Genomic DNA, 21,310 nt, shown 5'->3' on the forward strand with positions numbered 1-21,310 from the left:
TATACATTTAGGTCAAACTGATGTGATGAGATAGAGCTGTGAATAGTGTAGTATGAATTTATAATATAGACTATGATAGGCAGGCTACATGTGGGATAAAAAGAGTGTGTGAAAGGATAGGATACTGCTAGGAGAATCTGCTCACTCAGACTGTCTAACGAATGTGTCAGGAATGTTTGTTTTTTTTTGTTTGTGTTTGTGTGTATATATAACAAAACATAAAAAATATAACAGATGGCGAATAAAATGAAATAAAAGTAGAGTGAAATGTAGTATCTAAAGCTAAACATGAAGGAAAAGATTGCCACACCAAAATCAAACATAATAAATTTGTATCATGAGGTTCCAAGTAACACAAATGGATTTGCATTCTCCCGTACAGTGGTGCCTCGCTAGACGATAAGAATTCATTCCGCGATTCTCTTCGTCTAGCGGTTTTTTCGTCTTGCGAAGCAAGCCCATTGACAGCTTAGCGGATTAGCGCTACAGCTGTCAAGCGGCTTCCAGCGATCAGCTGTTAAGCGGCTTATCAGCGGAACAGCTGTTAAGCGGCTTAGCGGCTTAAGAAAAGGGCGGAAAAAACCCGCGGGGGATGCAAGATTTTTTTCGTCTTGCGAAGCAACCCCATAGGGAAATTCGTTTTGCGAAGCGCCTCCAAAACGGAAAACCCTTTCGTCTAGCGGGTTTTTCGTCTTGCAGGGCACCACTGTACCTTTTACTCCACTCCAGCACATTATGAAAAGGCTCCGTTTCAAAATGAAGATGTTTCCTTCTTGTCTACCCTCTCTAGGTCTCACCATACATGTAAGCTTAACCACACATACTACGTCCCGTATTTTAGTTATCCATTCTCTCATGGATGATGTTCTCCTTTTTTTTTATTACCCAGCTTTGACATAGAAATCTTCTGGCAACAGTTAACAGAAGTTTAGTTATGAAGGGAAAGACAATTATCCATCTTTTATTGTATTTCTTAATGTCTCAGCAGATGCCCTAGGCTTTTTCTTCTCCCAGACGGAAAACTGTCCATAGTTTCGGGCATGCCTTTATTATACTTAGGTCTACTTTGAGTGGAAGATTTAAGAAGAAGAATAGTATTTTGGGAGGTATCATAATCTTAACTGTTGCCATCTTTTCCATCTAGGAGGTTTGCATTAGAGTCCATCTTTCTCATTTATTTATCATGATTATATTTGGCTAGTTTTTCTACCTAAATACCTTATAGGGGGTTCTGTGACAATAATGTTTGTGCAGGAGGATTAGAGTTCATTTAGTCAAATGCACGAAGTCAGCTGCATCTTAAGTTGGCTGATGGAAGCAGTTGTCCAAAGCATTTGGAAAGTTCCATGTTGGTGAAGAACGGCTTACAAGAATCTTAGCAGCTTTGCTGTAACAGGCTAAGACAGCCACCCCTGTGGAACTTTCCAGAAAGAAATGCAAAAAGGAAAAAAGAAAAACACACACACACACACACACACTAAAACCAAAATGAGAGCCAGATGTAGTGGTTAGAATGTTAGACTAGGATCTGGGAGAGATCAGGGTTCAAACCTCCAGCCATTTAGTTCACCTGGTGAATTTGTGCCACTCAGTGCCTCTCAGCCCAACCTGCCTCACAGGATAAAAATATAGGGGGTGGAATCATTTATGCCACCTTGAGCTCCTTGAAGAAAATGAATGCTGTTATTGTATCATTTATGCAATGAATAATTAATAAAATGAGCGATGATGCTTCCTTACCACAGTACACCCATTGTAAAGGTTATGCTGATCTTTGTGAGCGTGAGCACAGAAGTCCATGCATGCTGTCACACCAGAGAAGGGCCTCCCCTCTTTCAGTCCAAGCCGGCAGTCTATTGCTATATCCTCATTTGTAACCTGATGAGAAAAGACAGCAATTCAAATCACAGCAGTACCTTGGGAAAGACGTATGGTTTGTTTGTTTATATTAATATGTAACTTTTAATATGTAACTTTTAAAACCTGTTGTCTTCGTCTTATTATTATTATTATTATTATTATTATTATTATTATTATTATTATTATTATTATCATTATTATTATTAAATACAAAGCATGAAGTTGTACAAAACAAAAAAACTCACCTAATTTCCCTAACCCTCCCTCCCCCCACAGAATACAGTCAGGGGTAGAATAAAAATAAGACGATACTAAAGTCACCCCGGAGTTGACATCAGATGGAGTTTAATTATTTTGTAACAATTGTCTTTCATACATTTTTAATTTTTGTATTTTATCTGTGTCATTTTAATTTGTGTAAGCCACCTGGGAGAAAGCGGGCTATAAATAAATGTAAATGTAACAACAGCAGCAACTCAAATGGCTTACATTAAAATAAAATAAAAACAACAAGTAAAAACACAGCAACACAAATAAAGGCTAAAAACATAGGGAGAGGAGGCAGTACTACAACTCCCGCACCACTAGAAGAGACCAAAAGGCTGGGGGAAGGTAAAAGCCCCTGCCTCCAATCTGAAAGTGGGCAAAGATGGGGCTAGGCATGCCTCTCTTGGGGGGGCATTTGTTAGAGCTGTAAAGGGACAAAGGGCTAAAATCTGAGGGCCAAGACAAAAGCAATATCCACACTTTCAATGGACTCCTGCAGTCTTTCTCAACCTGGTGCTGTCCAGACATTTTGGACTCCCATCAGCCCCAGCCACCAGAGCTACCCTCCCATATGCCCTGGAATCCAACATGATGCTGCCTGGAGCTGATGGGAGTTGCAGTCCAAGACTGGACTGTCCTTGGAAACAAGACTGCACTGCAGGGGATTGGACTAGATGACCATTTGTGTCCCTTCCAACTCTAGAATTCTATGATTACACAAAGACCTGAACCTTCATTTACCTAGCCCCACCCTGGGCTCCATCTTTTGTTTGCTCAATATTTTTATACTGCCTTCTTCTAGTGCCAATCTGGTTCCATCAGCCCCAGGCAGTGCTGGCCAATGTTTTGGGAGCTGAGTTGAGTTCCAACAACATCTCGAAGATAGGAGGCTGGGCAAAGACTGCTGTAAACCAGTCAAACCAGTATACAACGAATCAGAGCATTTCCTGCAACAGACCTTGGCAACAGCCTCATAGACAGGATAGGTCAATGGTTCTTAAAGGCTGTGGCAACCAGCAGGAGACGATGGCAAGCGTGGTGGGAAGATTTGAGGACAATCAAAGAAACATTTAAACATTTCAGTATTGTATAGTATCATTTATTTATTGCAGAATATGAATAGCTATCTTTTAACATGAGAGCATCAAGTGACGCTGCAAGCTCACGCCTCTCACTGTGGGGCACATATGAAAGAGGTCCTTTATAATAATATTTTGGAATGACTTCTGTTCTTATGTAGCTGCATTGTTTTATCCTTTCTGGATGTCCCGTGAGCATATCAAGTAGATGTGTTCAATGTTACCAGTCAAGCACTGCTAGAAGCTGGTCCCCACCCCACCCCCAGCCAAAAATTCAGTGTGGAACAAGCAAACTTTTATTCTGAAATATGGCCCAGAAAAAAAAGTTTGAGAACCACTGGGATCTATACTTAAATCAGCAGCACAATAATAACAAGAGCTGTACAGTGGGCCATTCCAGGTACCTGATTTTTGTAGGCCTGGGGTGCCAGCCTCCTATAAAGTGGGGCGACTTCTGTGGCCAGGTCCTGGAAGCTTCTTCTGAGAACTTCTTCCTGCAGTGAGAGATGGGAGAGTCATAGCTGCTCATTGATGAGTCAGACTACCTAGTTCAATCTCCTATGCCCAGCAGCCAACAGCATCTCCCTGAGGCCCAGAGTCATTTCCTACCTCGCTGTCACCACCTGCGATCCTTTTTCATGGGAGATGCCAGAGATTCATTCAGGTTGGGACTTTCTGCACACAAAGCAGGGGCTTTTCTACAGGACAATAGCCTCTAACCCTTTCACCTTTTTTTAATGGATCCATAGTAAAGCATTTCAAAGGAGCTGCATCAAAAACTACTGCTGGCAGGGACATTTCCAAAACAAGAGGTAATAACGTTCAAGCGTTTCACCCAGACCCAATCCTTTCTACCAAATATTAAAAGCTAGCATCATAGAGTTGTAGCCAAATGCCAGTCCTACTCACAGTAGACCCACCAACATTAATGAGCATAGGAGCTGAGGTTCATTCATTTCACTTGATCTACACTGAGCAGAACTTAGTTGGATGGAATCCATAGTGATCAATAACCTATATTATCTATAGGAGCTGTGAACACCTTTCAAACGAGGAAGCAAGAAATTCATTCTGGAGTAATCAGTACAATGGTTACAATTTGTGATGCAGTTTCCCTATTAGTGCCGCCAGCAGCCCCCTCCTTCAGTTCTTAAATATTTTTGCCATTAGGACAAATTCCAAAACTTTTTCCATCCACTTATTTCTGGTATGGTTTGTAGAGGCTACTTTCCAGCCCTTTCACGTTTACAAGAAGGAAGCAATGACTTGCTTGACCAAATGCAAGCAGGTATTTGGTCAGCCTACTTTTGGGGAAGTCTCACATGAACTTTGCCAGAATCCCGTGTCATTGCTCTTCCCCTTAAGAGATTCTGGTGAACCCTGGAGCCCTAATCCCCCTTGAAAAATGAACAAGCAAAACAAAGGGAGGCATGGTGGTGGGTGGGTGTCTCACTAACCTCTTTGGGGTTGTCTCCCTGAAGTCTGAATTTCCTGGGCGTTTTGCTTCGAGCATATTTGCACCCATTGAAATACATGCTCCAAGAGCAGCCGAAGGAGAAAGAGGCACCGCAGGTGTTTGGGTCCTTGCCTTGACATGCGCAGGTCCGGCTGCAATGAACACAAAGGAAGGCATTTCAGATGCTGTCCACAGCAGCCAAATGCAGCTACTGACCTGTGCTCTTGCCATTCCCAACCCACTGAATCTAAAGGTGTCAACCACAAATGAGTTGGGAAGGCCAAATCCCCCCATCAGGAGGTGCCCATCAAGGGAGCACAACCATAAACCAACACTTGAGCTCTAAAAAGCATTGACTTATAAAGCAGTTAAGGGGATTTCCTTTCCTTTCTAATAATGTGGGAGGTATGGGTTGTGCTCATATTAATGTGATGTGAAGTTTATTCCCAAGATTAACTCTTAATGTGCTTGCAACATAGTGCGTTAACTGTTATGTATACCTGTCTTATCAGTGGCTAATATGTTGCAATATTTTAATGAGCTTAAATCTTATGGTCTTATCTCTAAATAAGTATTCATAATCATGGGAGCTTTCTAACACACATAGCTACGATTTATTGTGTACAGGTAACTCACAACTGTGTACAGGTAACAATTTATTGTGTACAGGTAACATGTGCAGTTTCAACTTTACCTGGCTGAAGGCTGGCTGGCTAAAACTGAACAAACTGAATGCACAGAATGCAGAGAGCTTAAAAGCTGTTTTTGTACAGGGTATTCCCCAGCACAGAAACAGCTTTTAAGCTCTCTGTCTTGCAGAGCTGGAAGAAACGCCTGGTACAGCCTAATAAAGGCCTCGCACAACAAGGACACATCCTGTTTCTGGTGTACCATATCAGGCCTACTGGAGCATTGAGTGGGCCAATTTGTACTGTTGAACCCTAAGAATGGACGCAGTACTACAGCTCACTTTTCCTAGACCAGGATGCTCAGCTTAATCACCCAACAGTATCTCCAGAAAACTTACCAGCTTGACCCCCAGTGTCCATGACTGCGGTAAAAGACCTAATTACGCAGCTAAAAAACAAGAAAGCCCCAGGCATTGATCACTTGCCCCCAGAACTTTTGAAGTCCAATATTGACTGGTGGGCACCTCTGCTTGCAGCAATATTCTATCACATTGATTCTTCTGGTTTACTCCCTGACAGCTGGGCCATTGCAGTAATCATCCCAATATTCAAAAAGGGGCCTACATCGGATCCGGCCAGCTACAGACCTATCAGCCTCTTGACTATAGTTAGTAAATTATATGCATAACACCTCCACAATAAATTAATCAACTGGATTGATGTTGAGGCTATCCTTGTGAAAGAGCAAGCAGGATTCAGGCAAGGCAGATCTACTATAGACCATTGCTTAATCCTAGCCTACCTCATAGATAAGTACACCAAGTATGCTGCTTTCATTGATTTGAAAGCTGCTTTTGAATCAATCTCACAAGTAAGACTATAGGCTAAACTGAACACCTCAAGCATAGACAAAAGATCTGATTAACTGCCTTTATAAAGACACTGTGCTGAAAGTGCGTTGCTCTACAAATGGCCAACTTACAGGATCTGTACCAGCCACAAAGGGAGTCAAGCAAGGATGCATTTTAGCTTCGGCACTCTTTAACCTATACATAAATGACATGGTCCAGTGCCTAACATCTCCAGAGTTCCAAGCCCCTAAACTGGCCTCAAAACCAGTCTCTGTACTATTATATGCTGATGACGCGGTCCTCTTACCCCCAACAAAAATAGGTCTAATAAGATTGATAAGAGAATTCTCAGTGTATTGCCAGAGAGAACACCTGGTCGTAAACTATCAGAAAGCCAAAGTTATGGTTTTCTCAAGAAAATATAGGCCCCACAGTTGGCGTATGACCAACCAGCCAATTGAACAGGTCAAAGCTTTCAAATATTTGAGCCTTATCTTCCAGTCCACGGGGTCATGGGGAGCACACCAAAATGTGCAAAAGAAAAAGCGTCCCAAAGTGCCAAGACTTTTACTTGCTTTTTCCATACAAAGGGTGGCAAACATATACCATCAGCCCTAGAAGTCTTCTAAACTAAACCCCTAGCACAGCTACTATACGGGGCTCAGATTTGGACTGGTAACCACCTTAGCACTTTGGAAGCTGTTCAATCAAAGTTTCTAAGGCAGATTTTTTTCTGTACCGCCATGCGTCCCAAACGCATCATTGAGACTGGAGGCAAGTCTCCCTTCAGTAGAAGTACAGACTTGGCAAAGAACTCTTAACTTCTGGCTCCGCCTAAACTCAAATATCCCCCCCCCCCGCCCCGGTTTACTATCCCTAGTACTTCAAGACTCCCATAAAAGTGTCTGGCTTAAAACCGTTTATGAAAAACTTCACTTTTGTGGCCTTTCCCCACAACACCTACTCACTATGGGCCCAACTAAAGCAAACAGTCTAATTGGTCAACGTCTAAAAGATATCAAAAATCAGAATAACTTGGCCACTATAAGGAAATTCTACCCCTTGGTATGTTCATTTTCCACCTCTCCATTTTCATTCTCTGGCCCCATTTCTGCACAAACGTATTATCCCAAAATACAGACGTGCTTTTACACTTGCAAGACTGGACGTTTTGCCATCTGCGGTACTTGAGGGTCGTTTCCAAAAGATCCCGCCTGAGAAACGTCTTTGCCCCTGTGGAGACGGTAGCACCGAAACAGCGGCACACGTCCTCCTGTCCTGTACTCTCTACAAAGACCTGAGGAACAAGATCATCACCCCACTCGTACTAACCATCCCAGGGCGCTCAACCACTGCCACAATGTCCTTTCTTCTATCAGATCAAAATGAGCAGACAACAGCAAAGGTTGCTAGGTTCATAGCAGGGGCAATCAGAATAAGGGCCACTAACTGACAGCTGATTCAGGACTTTAAATTGTGCTCTTATATCAAATTTCCTTTTCTGCGTATACTGTAATGTTTTACTGTTGCTATGGCCACTGGCTAATGCGAATAAAGTCTTATTTTATCTCTGTCTTGCTTACGGTCTTGCTTACTCTCTCATGTGGGCTCTGAGAGGCTCTCATGATGTCTCACACATCCCTATGAGAGCCTCCCAGAGCTGGTAAGCAAGGCAAAGAACTTAAAAATTAAAAAACCCTTTGCGTTGTGTGGGAGGCTTAAGGTCCATTTGGCACAACAGCTCCAGAAGGTAAAAGTGCTCTGGTGGGGGCGGTTCCGACGGTGTGGTTCTAGTATTTTTGTCTCATGTCAAGATTGTTGTTTTTTAAAAGAGGATTGCCAATTCCCATTATCACGGAATCTGATAATTTTAAGCAGGGAAGAGCTCAAAATGTTGACCTGGAGGGGGCAAGTTTGATATGAACCCAAGCATCTTCCATTTGGCCCCTAATCAATGGTAGTCAGGGGAGAGAAGGAAGGAGGGAAAGCAGGAGAAACTTGTTAGTTTTTGAGGTAACATGTTCACCTCTTCAGGAGCAGAAATCAGGAGTCAATAAAGGACCCGCCTCTCCCCAGTCCAAGGAAACGTTCAGTAAATCAATTCCATTGCTCAGGCAAGTGAGGCAAACTTCATACTGCAGAGTAAACCATGGGCAAATAAACACACACACACACACAAGCAGAACAGGGCTGTGGTTAGCTGCTTTGTCTCCTCCTGGTCAAGATCTCTGGGAAAATGCTGTGTCCCACCAGCCTCTTGTCTCCAGCAGCCTAGCCAGGGCTAAAGGAACTTACTCGTCGTTCAGCCCACATCGCCGGGTGGTGGGGTTTCCATATTTCGTGAGCGTGTCAGTGAGCTCCTGGTACAGGGTGTCCCCCAGGGCACGAGGGATCCCCTCCCAGGCCAGAATCAAGATAATGATGACAGCATTCTGGCAGTGATGACCAGCACGGTGTCGCACCAGGCACAAGAGCTTCTCCTCTAAGTTGTGCCTCCTGATGACCTGGAAAACAGGAGAGGATATTGCTTGGTTAAGGAAAATACAGCCTCCAACCTCACCCTGCCATCCTCCCCCAACGGGGCCAGAGTGGTGCTGCCCAACCTCCTGGGCAGAACTGCCCAAAGAGAAGTCAACATTAATGGGGCAAAGTGACACACTGTAGACTTATTTTCCATACAATTGAAGGAACTGCAGTTGCTGCTGACTGCCCTGGCGTGGCAGTGCTGCACCTCTGTTGGCTGGTGACAGTCTCCACATCAATGCCTGAACATAAGAGATGCCTAACTGCTGGATCAGACCACCAAAAGCCCACCCAGTCCAGCATCTTGTTTCCCACAGTGGCCAGCCGGATCCCTCTGGAAGGACCATAAGTGGCTGTAGAAGCCTTCCTCCATTGCTTTGCCCAAGCAACTGGAGTGAAGTGGCATCCTAGGTGAGAGCCCTTGCCCCTCTCCTCCTCCTCCTCCACTACCACCACCACTATGAAATTGTATCTTCCTTCCACTATTTCTGCAATGAGAGTTATTGAGGGTCTTTTGGGCAGAATTTGGGAACATTCTTGTTTGCTGGCAGTTTCTGGGATAAATGCTAAATGCCAGGGGAAAGGAGGGCAGCCACTTACCCACTTCGCGATGGGGCAACCGCGGGAGCTCTTTCCTTCCTTCCCTGTGTAGATCACTTTTTCAATTCTGATGGCTTTTCCCTTCTCACCATACCTGGTTGGAAAAGTCACAACATTAGGAAGACAAACAGGGCACATGACTGAGAGCTCTGCTCTAGAGGACTATCTGAGTGAAACCTCTTCCTGAAAGACTGGAGAAAGATTACTAGGTGGGTTGGGCTTCCACTTGCCAAATGGCTTTCAAACTAGCCAGCAGGGCCGTCTTACCCATAGGCGCTAGGGGTGTGGGGCACCCAGACGCTGGGATCTCAGGGGTGGCAGGTCAAGAGCCCGAGAGTTGAGTCCAGGGAAGAGCCCGCCTGTCGGTTGGAGCGCCACAGTGGACTCTTCTGCTGCGGGTGGCTCTGTGCTGCAAGTTCAGGGGCAACCGAGCCAGCAAGACGCTGAGACGGCCAGCCGACTCCACCCTCCTGCGTGCCTAGGACTGGGCAACCTGGGGAGGCAGGTGCCAGGTGGATCTTTGCACCCCAGTGCCACATATGCTTAAGACAGCCCTGCTAGCCAGGATAGTAAGCTAACTTCAAAACCATGGTTTAATATTCTAGCTTGTTTGTGAGCTGTTCACCATAGTTTGGGTGTTTGGATGCAACAGGAAGCTGTGGTTAGGAAATGAAACATGACTTGTTCCGCTGCTTGTGTGAAAGGAAGAACAAAGGGAGGCTACCTGCAAGTGGGAGGACTGGTTTGTGTATGTTTCACCCAACATGTACTCTAAAATGCTTGGTGTGGTTATTGTTTTGCCATCCCAGTGCTTTGGGGCATCATAGCTAAGAGACAGGCAAATACAACTTCCTACCTTAGTTCTATTAATTGCAACTCAACCTTCCCAAAGAGCAGTATCTCCAGGATACCGGAGGTCACCCACGGGGGCTTTGCTATTCACTGGGAAAAGGTTGCATTTCACTTTATTGCAGAAGACGTGCTTCTCAAAAGGACTCACTGAGCGTGGGAGCTGTTCTTCCAATCAGTTATTGATGCACAGAGGTTCTTTTCCCACCTCCGCCTTTAGGGTCGTCAGCCTCCCAGCCAGCCCTGGTTGTGCTGCCTGCGATGGTGATTCAGTGGCAATGTGTTTAGAGGTGACTCAGCTTCTTCAGCAGTCTATGAGTCAACTGCAGGGGAGTAACCTAATCAGTCTGAACATGTGTTGGCCCACCTGCAAGCAGTCTGCAGCACTAGGCCTCCCTGTTGCCTGGGTAAAACTCCTCAATGGAAACAAGAGGGGGAAAGCACCTCTTTCTTGTATGTTATACCTAAAATTCAAGTGACCTTCTGGATGAGCCAGGGAGACAACACTTCTACTGGCAACAATTAAAAGAAGTACCTGAACATCTTACATTTTTAAACCTGAGAGGATGTGAGCCTCAGCCCAAACTTCCCTTTTTAAAACATGGCAGTCTTCACACAATTCTCCAAACCACGATTTGGAGGATGAGAAACAAGCTGCATGCTCCCTCCTCCCTTCTCAGAAAACTCATGTGGACTTTATTTATTTACTTTGTTGTATTTATATCCCACCGCTTTCTCCAAGGAGCTCAAGGTGAAGTACATGGTTCTCCCCTTGCTTAATTTAATCCCCACACCAACCCTGCGAAGTAGGACATATGCTGTCTTTTTGCTGTATGCAAAAAAGATGTGTGCTGCCCCCACCCCGTATAAATAATATCAGTGGGTCCTACTCAGAGAAGATCCATTGAAATGAATGGACATGACTAACGCAGGCCCATTAGTTTCAATGCTTCTACTGTGAATGGAATTTAGTTGGAGGCAACCAACTAAGAGATAATGTACTTCAACAACTGCTACTTTTACATAAAGGTAAAGGTGAAGGGACCCATGACCATTAGGTCAAGTCGTGACCGACTCTGGGGTTTCGGCGCTCATCTCGCTTTATTGGCCGAGGGAGCCGGCGTACAACTTCCGGGTCATGTGGCCAGCAGGACTAAGCCGCTTCTGGCGAACCAGAGCAGCGCACGGAAATGCCGTTTACCTTCCCGCCGGAGCGGTACCTATTTATCTACTTGCATTTTGATGTGCTTTCGAACTGCTAGGTTGGCAGGAGGCTACTTTTACATACACATATATAATTTGTGTAGTATAATTTATATTAAAACCCTTCTCTCTAAAGGAGGAAACCAATTTGCAAGGTATGTTTAAACTGTTTTCTCGTGTGTTTTTAAAAGTCTAGGTGGTAGGAAAGAGTGATCAGGATCAGTAACACACAAACAAGTTCAGATCAGTTCAACTGGGTTGGCTGGTTTCAGGCCACAATGCATGTTGCCATATAACAGGGAAATGAAGAGGTCTGCTCAGGCCCTATGTCTTTGGGCTGAATGCCTGACTCAGCATATATATGGACCTGCCAGTCAAAACAGAGGACTGAGACTGTACGCCTGCAGCACTAAGAGCTAAAGCAGGAAGGAGAAGAGGCAGAGAGGTCTGTAAGTCCAGAGGCAGAGGAATCTCCACCAAGACTGCACCAACCCTAGGACATTCAAGGTTTCAGGCATATGTGGGTCACTGTTTCCACATTCACATTTGTATACCTTCAACCATCTATGAGCACTTTCAAAATTCCCATCATCTCTGACCACTGGTCCTGTTAGCTAGGGATGATGGGAGTTGTAGTCCCAGAACTTCTGGAGGGCAGTTTGCCTATGCCTGCTCTAACCACTACACCACACTGGCTCCCAAATAGTACTTCCCCCCACACTGTAAGCTCCAAAAGTGTGAGGCCCATTGTGGGCACTGTGTGCAAGTATTTGGTTCTTTGTGTGTAAGCACTTCTTTAATTTAATTTCGAACTACAAGTTTTCCAATATTCCAGATTCCCACAGAATCACAGCAAAGTCTACTGGGGACATGTGCACAGGTATTTGCATACCTGTCAGGCACACATTCCTTTTCATTCTTCTTTTAAATGTAAGTTTTTTCAATATTCCAGATTTGCACAGAACTTCAGTAAATATATAAAATTTGTGTCACTCCAAGTCAGGCAAGAATTTGGAGTCACTTGCATGAAAACCTTATTCTTACTTTCTTTCCCTTCCCCTTCCCCACCTCCTATACCTGACAAGGGAAAATTTCTATTTTTGACACAGCTGTTTTGTGAAATACCTCTTCTGCCGAAAAGACCTGTTTTAAAAACTTTTTTAAAAATTATGGGGCACCTGAATCCCTTTCCTATTGGAAAAGGATTCAGGTACCCCATAATTTTTTTTAAAAAATAATAATTATGGGGCTATTGGCTCCCTTTTATAGGGAGTTATGGTGATTGCAGAATCAAAGTGTTGAAGGTTATCTATGTTGATGCAAGAATTTTAAAAAAGAAAAGAGAAGAAATCTTTTTAAACTGCACATGTTTTGCAACTTACCGTTCTTCCATGAGTTCCCTGATGGCTGCCACAGTTGGTCCAGATCCCAGGTGGGTGTAATAGGGCCCTTCGTCTTTTTCCACTATTTGCTCTGTTTAAAAACAAAACCAGATGAATTATTTCACCTCGATGTCTTTGCCTTTTTATAGCAAAGGGAACAGTTGCAACTGAAAGTTTGTTAAGCTGAAGGTGGGCAGAATGAAGCCCTTGGTCAGATGCCCCACTGAAACTGCAAAAACGAGGAGGTGGGGAGGGAGAGAGCAGACGCACAGCTCATCAAAACACAACTGGGATTTTAAACTGCACTGTGATTTACACAACATGATAAATTACAAACTACTTTGGAAGCTGATGCTCAAAAGTGGCCTAAAATTATTTTCAAAGAAATAAATTTCCTTTATTCTAGGAGTAGAGGACTGGTGCCCTCCAATGTTGCTGGACTACAACTCCCATTATCCTGACTCACTGGCCAGGCCAGCTAAGGCTGACAGAGTCCAATAACTGGGGGTCATTGGCTGGAGGTTCTCCAGTCCCAACTACTCCCTTGCTGCCACCGCAGAAGCAGCAAGAAAGGTCAATTAGGCAGGTAGGCTAGTTGGAGTTTCATAGGGGAAGCTGTGGGAGACACCTGACTCTGCTGTCTTCCCCGTGACATCATCAAGAACAGGCTAAGCGTTATACTAACTCTCCAAGTAAGTGGGGAACTCTGCTGTTTGTGGCTTCTTTCTGCAAGCTCAATTCCAAGCCTGAACAGGGAGGGGAGGGAGATGGGTACCAGCCACAACGGCTATGCTCTGCCTCCACAGATGGAAGAGAGGTGAGTGCCCACAGGAATCAGACCTGGCAGCTCCACCACAGAGCCACCATGACAGCTTCTCTGCTGACAGTCACAGAGCAGAGAGCCAGGCAGAAACAGAGAAGGTCCCTTAGGAAGGTGCTTGACATAGAGGGTTAGAGTGTGAGTGGGCGGAGTTACAAGCCAGTCCAGGCAACTGGTTAATCTAGAAATTAGGACTACAATTCCCATCATCCCTGACCACTGGTCCTGTTAGCTAGGGATGATGGGAGTTGTAGTCCCCAAACTCTGCCCTCCAGATGTTTTGGGACTACAACTCCCATCATCCCTAGCTAACAGGACCAGTGGTCAGGGATGATGGGAATTGTAGTCCCAAAACATCTGGAGGGCCGAATTTGGGGATGCCTAATCTAGTTAGCAGCAGTCCTCAGAAGTCTCAGCGTTTTCTCTGTTCCGCTTCCTTAATAAAGAAACTAACCATAAGTTAGCAGCCATGTCACTGTCATTTTCTGTTCTGCAAATGACCTGTCGGCTCCTTGAGAGCTGGTGGCATTTTATATATAAGTAGTGTTAAAGAAGCAAAAAGTACAGGCTAAAAGATGTGCATCCTCCCTCTGCAATACTGCTGTGTATTTCATAACATTCATTCAAATGCCTTAAGAAACATGCAGGAGATCCTAAAGTGGCAGGGACCTCTCACCTACTTGGAGTAGCAAAAAGGACTGGTCCCAGGCTGATATTTGAAACCCCAGACAAAAGTGCAGCCACATCTAGAGGCCCTAAGCAAGATCAGGGGAAAGCCCTCCTGGTTAAGATCTCGGGTCTGCTGACCTAGTAATTAAGGTAAGCTACAAATACAAAATTCTTCACTGCTCAAATGGCAACCCTGCCCCAAGCTCAAAACTTATTTCTCCTCCTTCCCTCCCAGCTTTGAAAACAAAGTGCTTCTGTTTCCTGTTTCCACAGAGCACAACAAAGGTATCTGACTGAAAAACAGGAATGCCTTCAGCTCTGCATCTCTGAAAGGCTCCCAAAAGGTCCACATGCCCATCTTAATAAGCCAGTTCTAATGAATCCCATACCAACTAGCTGGGAGCTGAGATTTACCCTTCCTGCGGCCTTTGTCATAATATAACCTACAATTTAGTAAACAAAAAATACAACTCATTGATGGGAAAAGAGGATGGCTGCCAATATCTTCTATTTCCTAATAAAATAATGTTATATTTATAACAATAATAAACTGGAACCAAAACCCTCCAAAAATGGATAATTTAGGCTAAGCTATTCTTAGTCCAGGGACGCGGGTGGCGCTGTGGGTTAAACCACAGAGCCTAGGACTTGCCGATCCGAAGGTCAGCAATTCAAATCCCCACAACGGGGTGAGCTCCCTTTGCTCGGTCCCTGCTCCTGCCAACCTAGCAGTTCAAAAGCACGTCAAAGTGCAAGTAGATAAATAGGTACCGCTCTGGCGGGAAGGTAAACAGCATTTCCGTGCGCTGCTCTGGTTCGCCAGAACCGGCTTAGTCATGCTGGCCACATGAGTCAGAAGCTGTACGCCAACTCCCTCGGCCAATAAAGTGAGATGAGAACCGCAACCCCAGAGTCGGTCACGACTGGACCTAATGGTCAGAGGTCCCTTTACCTTTACCTAGCTATTTATGTAGCCTCTCTCAGGTGAAACTGCTTTCACCAGTTAATTAACTAAGGTTGCAAATATCCTCACCTCACTTATCTGGGAGTTAGCTCCATTACATGGGACTTTACTTCTAAGTAGACATGGTTGGGACTAGGCGTGGGCAATGTATCGATACGTTGCCTGAAACTGGTTTAAATTTAAAATGGCAAGAGCGATTTTAAAATTTCCAATCAGACAATGTATCACTAATCCCTGGCCCTGCTCTCTCTCACACACACACACCACAGCACAGCTGCTGGCCTCAGGAGTGGGGTTTGCCTGCCTGCAAGCCAGTGCCTTCATTTATTTCCCTGGCCATGTGAGTGCCGCTTCCTCCCTCCATTCCTCCTTGCGCAGAGCAGAACAGTGGTTTGTGGTAGCCGCCGCTTGTACAGTGAGAGACTATCACTGGGGCGAGCTGCGGCTGGCAGTTCCAGTGCCAGGCCATGTGGTGCCCTGGCTGCTGTGCTCTGCCCAGGGTAGTATCACCTGCCCAGCCTTGCCAGGAAGAGGCAGAAGCTGCCCAGGGTGATGCTAATCGCATCCAGGGCTGGCAACTGCCTTCTTCCTCCCCATCTCCTTTCGGACATCGTAATATACCGCCACATCGTGAAGTTTACCTGGCGATATATTACGATGTTGGAAAGCATATATCGCCCAGCCCTAGTTAGGACTGCATCCTTAAACCTTAATTAAAGGTGATCCGTTAAAACAGTCTGGGGCCAACCAAAACAGCACAGAGAAAAATCCTGCAGAAAGAATGATCATGTTGTTTGTGACATTTCACTTGGTCCTAATCAATTTATTGCTCTCCTATGACTTTGGGATCCTCTTCAAATAAACCAACAAGGCTACTCATGGAAGTTATTTTTTTATTTGATTTATTTATTTCATAGAATCTATAAATCATTTTTCACCAGAAGCCCCAAGGAGTTGTACAACAATATAAAGGTAGTTCAACAGACTAAGGTCAGTTAAAAGCAATTCCATACACTGCAACACACAACGTTACTGCACTAAGACCATGAGGTGTACAAAAGCACCTAGACCTAAGGCAGTATTAGTTAGTTCTCCAAAGGCCTGGGAGAAAAGGCAGGTCTTAGTAGGATGGTGAAAAGCTACAATAACATTCCTACCTGTGCCTTCGGGCTTAATTAGACCAATTTGGTCCACCAGACCAAGCCTTTCCCATCTGACACTGCATTAATGCCAAAAAGGGCTCCAGAAGCTTTATTTGGAAGCCCCTTGAAAGCAGCTGTCAGAGATCTAGGACAGGCATAGGCAAACTCCGGCCCTCCAGATGTTTTGAGACTACAATTCCCATCATCTCTGACCACTGGTCCTGTTAGCTAGGGATGATGGGAGTTGTAGTTCCAAAACATTTGGAGGGCCAGAGTTTGGCTATGCCTGTTCTAGGAGCACGTCAGGCCAGTGTTATGCATAACACAGAATGAAATCAGTGTCCTCAGCCCTCACCGCCCTGCCACTAGGGCTTCTTCAACTTCTCATAGATCATCAGAACAATGGCAAACCCATGCTGGCTGGTGCTGATGGGAGCTGTAGCCCCAAAAAGCTGGAGAGCAGCTGGAGAAGGCCAGACTAGAGCTTAAATGGAGTTCCAAGGTCACTGACCATGGATCAGATTTTGGCCCAATCTGTCTCATCTATTTCATGCACAAGTTGGCAACAGTGACCCAATGCCATCTGTCAGAGATTCTTTGTTGTGATTCCTGCCTTGCAGGGGGTTCGACTAGACTACGCTTTAGGTCCCTTCCAACTCTACAGTTCTATGAGCTTGTGAACTTTTGGGACACCATACCACTTCATAGCTGGAAAGACAAGAGTCCCCACCTTGGGTTGAGTTCACTGCTATGCCACTCTCTTCCCCTCAGAAACAACAGTTCAGGTGCAAGTGTAAGTCCAAGGCCCAATTCTGCTGGCAGAGTCACAAGTAAAGCCCTGGAAACTACCACTTGCTACCTTCCATACCTTTGACTCTGAGGGTAAATGGAAAAGACAGTTCATGCTGTCAAGCCCTAGCAGGTCCTGGGGGATTCACAGTCCCTTTCAGCCAACTATCACACCAAAGGCTCCCGCAATCCTAACTGACTGAATCAAGCAAGTGCTTGCTGGTGTTAGAAACTCAGATATATAGGCAGGGCACCAAACGGCGCTTCAAACCTAGGTTATGGTCACCACAAGAGGATGTTGATTCACAGGAGCTTGGACTCCGTGACCCTTGGGGTCCTTTCCAATGCTACAATTCTACATGTTTATGATCTCAACTACATTGCTTGACTGTAGCTTGCTCTTACAAGAATTCACTTGTCCCAGTATGCAAGACGGAGAAACACACCCAATGGAAATGGAAATGATATTAACTATGGAACAAGGCAGAGGTTTTTAAACAGTGGTTTGTGAGTTCCCTTTGGGTGGCCTGCGGAGAGGCTGCAGCACAGTCAAATATCTCTGTACTCAGCCCTGCACCTACTTTCCTTGAACTGATGATGGAGGACTGCATGCAAGTCAGTTGGCTCAGTTGCCAATCTGGTGCCCCAAACTCTCCACGTAGTCGTGATTGGACCTGTGCCAGTAGCAAAATGCGCCTGGTACCTACCTGGGAATTTAGAACACTGGTGCTTGGCTCTCATCAAAACTGATTCAGCAAAAGCCACCAACCTAGGTGCAGCATGATTTCAGCTTTGTGGTAATTGTTGGAAGCTGCACCTATGGAGTTGCCTTTCCAGAACTGAGAAGCATCATCTCCTTCTTCCCATATTTGTTCTTGAAACAAGCAAACAAAAAAGCAACCAAACCCTCCAGTAAGGTGAGAGTTGCTCCACTGTCTCTTTTCCCTTGCAGGCTGCAAGGATTTGCCCTCTGTTGGGTGTAAACACAGCTGGTCTTTTCTTTGAAGTCTGAATGAGACTGGCTTTGGCCAGACTATACACTTGGCTCAGTTGCCAACCTACTTTAAAATAACAAGAGACCCTAAACAGAAATCCTTAAATCTTGGCCAGTTCCACTGCTAGGGCAGGAAATACAAAGGCATCGGCATGGTTGGTCTATGCTGACCAAATTGGTATCTGAAGAAGTGTGCATGCACACGAAAGCTCATACCAAGAACTAACTTAGTTGGTCTTTAAGGTGCTACTGGAAGGAATTTTTTTTGTTCAAATCTCAGCTATTAGTGGCCAGCCAAAGATCAGTTAATCAGTGACATAGCAACATGTAAGATGGCTTTATAACTGTTAAAACAGTAAAATTGTTTTGCAAACAAGTCCACAAAAGTTGCAGGCCCACCTGCCCAGAAGTCCTTAAGTTAGTAAGATATACCCTAAAAGAAAACAATTGGCATTGGCCCAGGTCCACTCACTGGTCACTTGCAAAAATTTCTTACTCACCATTGGCAACCAGGTACATAGCTATTTACAGCCTGATTCAACCAGTCACTCGTTATCAAATCCCTTCATTGAGCCTTTTTTCAGATGGGGGGGGGACTTGATGAGTGCTCATTACTCTTCTGAAAATACAGTGAGGAAGGAAGAAGCTATGCCTGTTTTCCAGGTCGAAAAACTGAGCCTAATACCAGGCATAGGAAAACTCGGCGCTCCAGATGTTTTGGGACTACAACTCCCATCATCCCTAGCTAACAGGACCAGTGGTCAGGGATGATGGGAATTGTAGTCTCAAAACATCTGGAGGGCTGAGTTTGCCTATGCCTGCTAATACTGTTGGGAAGCTAAGGACAGCCTTACTGGACTGGGTCCAGGGCAGGGCTGAAGGTCTAACCTGAAAAGCAACTCCTCCACCAAACTGAAGGTGTATGACCTGCTGTATAACAAAATGTTCCAAGAGACTTAGCAGGATAACACAGATAGGCTCGCTGTAAACAGCTGGAGAAGGGAATTTCAGTGGCACCTCTGAAAGCATCACTGCCTGGAGAGGTTGCTAGAGGAAGCTGGCAGAGGAAGACATCAATGCATGTAAAAATAGAAACAAAAGATATTCACAAGAGCAGACCGCATGAAGGCCAGAGGTTGGCTGAGATATAGAGGGTGATCAAGGGTTTGGAAGCCAAACCTTATGAAGAATGTTACAGATAGGTAGCCGTGTTGGTCTGCCATAGTCAAAACAAAACAAAATTCCTTCCAGTAGCACCTTAAAGACCAACTAAGTTAGTTCTTGGTATGAGCTTTCGTGTGCATGCCAAGAACTAACTTAGTTGGTCTTTAAGGTGCTACTGGAAGGATTTTTTTTTTCTTATGAAGAATGGTTGAGGGAGTTGGGTCTGTTTAGCCTGGAGAAGAGGCAAGCTGAGAGGTGCTATGATAGCCAACTTCATATATCTGAAGGAATGTCACACGGAAGAGGAAACAAGCTTGTTTTCTGCTGCTCCAGAGGGCAGGACCTGAACCAATGGATTCAAATGAGAAGGAGGGAGATTCTGACTAAACATTAGGAAGAACTTTATGAAGGTAAGAGCTGTTTGACAGTGGAATGAACTCCACTTCACTGTGGGGGGTGGGTTGTTAAGCAGAGGTTGGATGGCCATCTGTCGGGGATTCATTAGCTGTTATTCCGGCATTGCAGGGGGTTGGACTAGATGGCCCCTGGGATTCCTTCCAACTCCACAATTCTATGATTCTATGCAAAGCATGGGTGGGCAAACTGATGCCCTCCAGATGTTGTTGGGCTTCAGCTCCTGTCAGCCCAGCTGAACACAGCCAATGGCAGCAACATGCATCCTAGAATTGCTTTTTTTGCTGCTGCTGCTGCTGCTGATGATGATGATGATGATGATGATACTAGCTGGAAGGCTTAACACCATATATTCCAGTTTTGGCCACTTGGTAACTTACAGATAACTTTGAACATGCTTAGGAAAGCTGGCTTATGAATTTGTTGGGCCCTGACCACAAACAGGTCCCCACACCCCAGAGTTGCAGCCGATACTTCACTATAGGGCAGGAATTCAAACTAAACACATATAGCCATGGTAAAGGAAAACCAACATCATTTATATATTATATCTATGAAAGGCAGGAATGATTTGACGCTAGGCCTTCCAGATGTTGTTGGATCCCAACTCCCATCAGCCCCAGGCAGCCTGGCCTAAAGTCTGGGGTGATGGAAGCTGCAGCTCAGCAACATCTGGAGGGACCAATATGAGCTACAACTGACACAAGGCCAGTAAGTGGGCTGAGACCCGTGGCCACCATCAGAATTCTCTGCTACATAATGCACGGTGTTGGTGGAGATCACACCAAGTGCAGCTTCTTCAAACATTGTGGCAGCCGTAGCAAGAGAGTTTGGAGATATTTCAGAACTTGCCCAGTACAACATCTGGCCCATGGCTGGTGCTCTACAAACTTTACATTAGCCTTTGCCAACCTGATGCCCTCCAGATGTTTTGGACTACAATTCCCACCATGTGGTCCCCTGGGAGTGTGCCATGTTGGCACAGGCTCCTTTCCACAGGGGTTAAAGCACTTTCAAAGTTGGAAGTCGCTGACTTGAAGGTTTCTGAGGGACAAAGGAACTCCTGCTTCCCCCACCACCGCCCTTTTCTCACCCAACCCTAATTTTTATTCCAAGCACATCTTTGTGGCCCAGTGCCAAGAGAAAGAGAAAACAAATCTCAGCTGGACAGCAGCCATCCAGACAAACGACCAATAATGGACATGCAGCGCCGTCTGGTTTTATCACCAGCAGCTGATGGCATAAGTCCTTAGTAACTCCTCTTGGCTGCCTTCTCTCTTACTGCATTATTTCTCCCCCATATGGAGAAAGCTGATGTGCACAGCACAAAGAGCTGACTTTTCCATGTGGTGCATTCAGCTCACAACCACCACACTGCAGGGCAAAGGTGCCATCTTTGGGGGGCCTGGATGCCCAGCCAGGCAACTCAAAGGCAACCCAAAACATTGCGCGTGTGACATCACATGGCATGACATAGGCGCCATCTCCATGGGGCCAACAGAGGCCCTGTCCCAGTCACTGCCACTACGCCAGAGAGCCAGCGAAGGCAAGGCAGTGGTTGTCACATGGTGACGCAAGTGACGCAATGACATCATGTCGTGCATGAGCCGCTGGGCACCCACAATCTGGGGCCCAAGTTGGCACCTCTGCTGCAG

General features: G+C 45.4%; 1 protein-coding gene across 6 annotated transcripts in view; it reads right to left on the reverse strand.

Annotated features, from left to right (window-relative positions):
* The window catches only part of TET3 (tet methylcytosine dioxygenase 3), a 104,507-nt gene that overhangs the window by 12,051 nt on the left and 71,146 nt on the right, over nucleotides 1-21,310 (reverse strand). For all 6 annotated transcript variants that reach the window (XM_081921251.1, XM_081921250.1, XM_081921252.1 and 3 more), the window contains 6 exons: nucleotides 12,700-12,790; nucleotides 9,266-9,359; nucleotides 8,438-8,646; nucleotides 4,664-4,814; nucleotides 3,611-3,700; nucleotides 1,741-1,878 (listed from right to left, as the gene is read on the reverse strand). In XM_081921251.1, the coding sequence (XP_081777377.1) occupies nucleotides 1,741-1,878; nucleotides 3,611-3,700; nucleotides 4,664-4,814; nucleotides 8,438-8,646; nucleotides 9,266-9,359; nucleotides 12,700-12,790 (773 nt within the window). The remainder of the gene's footprint in view (nucleotides 1-1,740; nucleotides 1,879-3,610; nucleotides 3,701-4,663; nucleotides 4,815-8,437; nucleotides 8,647-9,265; nucleotides 9,360-12,699; nucleotides 12,791-21,310) is intronic.

Source organism: Podarcis melisellensis (assembly GCF_964234715.1).
Source record: "Podarcis melisellensis genome assembly, chromosome: 8".
Lineage (NCBI taxonomy): Eukaryota > Metazoa > Chordata > Lepidosauria > Squamata > Lacertidae > Podarcis > Podarcis melisellensis.